The sequence below is a fragment of the Miscanthus floridulus genome, chromosome 8, assembly GCF_019320115.1.
Source record: "Miscanthus floridulus cultivar M001 chromosome 8, ASM1932011v1, whole genome shotgun sequence".
Lineage (NCBI taxonomy): Eukaryota > Viridiplantae > Streptophyta > Magnoliopsida > Poales > Poaceae > Miscanthus > Miscanthus floridulus.
The window spans coordinates 168036236-168038724 of record NC_089587.1 but is presented as its reverse complement, the minus strand read 5'-3'; the positions used below and the strand labels follow the sequence as shown (position 1 = coordinate 168038724).

At 43.9% G+C, this 2489-nt stretch overlaps 1 protein-coding gene across 1 annotated transcript; it reads right to left on the bottom strand.

Moving 5' to 3' along the window:
• Nucleotides 1–1235: 1235 nt before the first annotated feature.
• Nucleotides 1236–1646, bottom strand: LOC136470141 (putative RING-H2 finger protein ATL37). The gene has a single exon (XM_066468090.1). It carries the CDS (start codon nt 1644–1646, stop codon nt 1236–1238), a length of 411 nt encoding a protein of 136 aa, XP_066324187.1.
• Between the last annotated feature and the right edge of the window lie 843 nt (nt 1647–2489).

Below are 2489 nucleotides of genomic sequence, written 5' to 3'. Positions count from 1 at the left end.
TTCCCAATCGCGTTCCCTGGTGGTTTTAGGATTTGGAGAAAGGTAATGTGCTTCATATCAAACTATACTATTTGTATAAACTTATTATTGTGTCTGCTAACCTCATTGCTTCCCCTCTTTCCTCGATTGTCATTTGTTCTAAATGAAATCATGTTTACAGATGGCAACTACTTACCATACCATGGATGTGTACTCTACAACAAATGATGTGTTTTGGCAGCTAGGTGTGGAGCCAAGAGAACAGAACATGTTGCTTGTGACTTGGGGGCGCCGTGTACATGATAGAGCTGCGTGATGCCTAATCGTTGAAGCTGCTATTTGTGTGGTTGTTGGGCAACAACGCATTACCAGAGTTGTTGAAGACCATGATTCCAGAAAAATCTTTGTGCTTTGCAGCACTGTTGCAGATGCCCATTGGCTCTCTGACTACAGTGTCGATGTTAGTGGAGACTATGTCATTTTCAAGATGGTTCACCATCTCAACTTGATTGGAAGTCCTTGTGACCTCAACTATCTCAACAAGACCAAACCGATTCGACGACATTGAGATTTTGTGTGCTCTGGGTACTATTAGTTGTCCTATATCAGTAGTACTAGTAGTAGTAGTAGCCATGACTAGCTTTGATCTATGGGATAACATGAAGTCATGTAGTGTATGTGTTGAGCTCATGTAGTAGGAACCCTTGCTAATATATTATGTTGTGTTATTTGCATGTCTGTGTCAAACCTTGTAAAACTTGCTAGAACCTTGGATCAAGGAGCAAGCCTGGCCTTAATCTAATGCAGAAAAGATGAGCCATTGGTGTTGAAATGTTATTGAACAAGCAAGAAAGTCCGCCTGCTAGTTTTTTGAACGCCTCGGACAGTGAAGATGCTATAGTGGATGAAGTTTCCTCAGTTGGTTTTTGTTTGTTTTTTTTGTTGCCTTGGGTGTCTAGCCTAATGGCATGAAGTCATGTATTTTATGTGTTGAGCACATGTACGAGAAGGCAACCGCATGTTCCTCGTGGTTTAGATCTACAGAGGGAATGGGAGAGCTCTAGAAAGGTAGGAAATAAAACAAGCAGAATTACAGACGAGATCACGATGGTTAGAGCGACGGAGCGGAGATTTACTCAAAGATTTTGAATTTTGACCAAATATATATAGGGGTGTATGATGCATAATAAGTATTTTATACAACATAAAAATGAGCTTAATCAATAATCCTCTTTGGTGAAGTGCGAGAGGAATCTCTACACTACCGGGTCAAGATACATAGACAAATCTCGTCGGCACATCGGGCAGGTGGATCTCCGGTAGAACCACTTGGTGATGCACTTGTGGTGGAATGCATGGCCATAGCCAGGCATTTCCATAGCATGGCTGGCTGTAGGATTAGATGTTTCATCCTCCAGGTAGATGCTGCAGTCTCGACACCCCGCTGGCGCCGCCTTCGCCTCCACGCAGAGCGTCAAGAGCACCTCAAACGCGATGAACTTTAACTGTTCATCAACCCAAAGCTCAAGCGTGGCATGGGTGATGCAGCCATCCTGGTAGGCCTTGTGCACTAGGGCTATGAGTTCAGGAACCTCAGGCTTGGGAAGGATGACCTCCCACTGCTCGTCGGTGAGGTTGAGTTGCGATAGCTGTGTGAATGTCCTCATCAAGCCACGGAGGACATCACGGACACCTTCCTAGTCGCCGAGGATACCCACTGCTTGATTTGCCTTCAAGATCCTAGTGGTGCTGCCTCCTTCATACAGGAGGTACACCAGCTGTCAGTGACCACTGGATGCCATAGTATTGGTCACCGTGCATTATAGGGTCATAGAGAATGGTGCTTCAAGGACGCTCCCGCCAGATGGATCCTTGATGGTGAAGATGTTCTTCGACATCGTTCTACACTTGACATGTTGTTTGAAAGTGGAAAACTGGGTAGCAGGATCTCTAGCGAAGCTCATGGGTCTAGTGGCTTAGTTTGTAGCTATGATTTGAATTGGTTTGGAGTTGGAGCAAGGACGATTTAAAGGGAACCCGGTGTTAAATAGCTACGGGATGAATGGGGGACAGTTACGAGATGGAATTTGAAGTGAATCGCTTTGAATGTAGAGGACCTTAGATGGCTTCTAGTAAATGTCGTCCTAGATTCCAAGGGTTGGTCGAACAGTTTTCAAAACTAGACGTGTTGGGAATATTCTAGTAGAACATGAGATGTGTCTGGCTCGGTCAAATTTACAATGCTCGGACTTTCTTGCGTGTGCTATAAAATTTGAATAGCTATATGGCTCCTCCATTAGGCATTACATCGACATGAGACTTGATCGAATGAATTCCGTTATGCATGTTTACCATACTATAGACCAGAAAGAGAACCAGAAAGAAACCTACAGGCAAAACCAATTCAAATCATAGCTATATGGAAACCATGGACTTACAGCTAGATTTATAGTATCAAGAAAGGCTTGTTAAGATATTGGACACAGTCACCCAACAAACCAGAAGGACAT

Coding starts and splice junctions, on each gene's coding strand:
- LOC136470141 (XM_066468090.1), bottom strand. CDS start 1,646: ATGAGGACATTCACACAGCTATCGCAACTCAACCTCACCGACGAGCAG.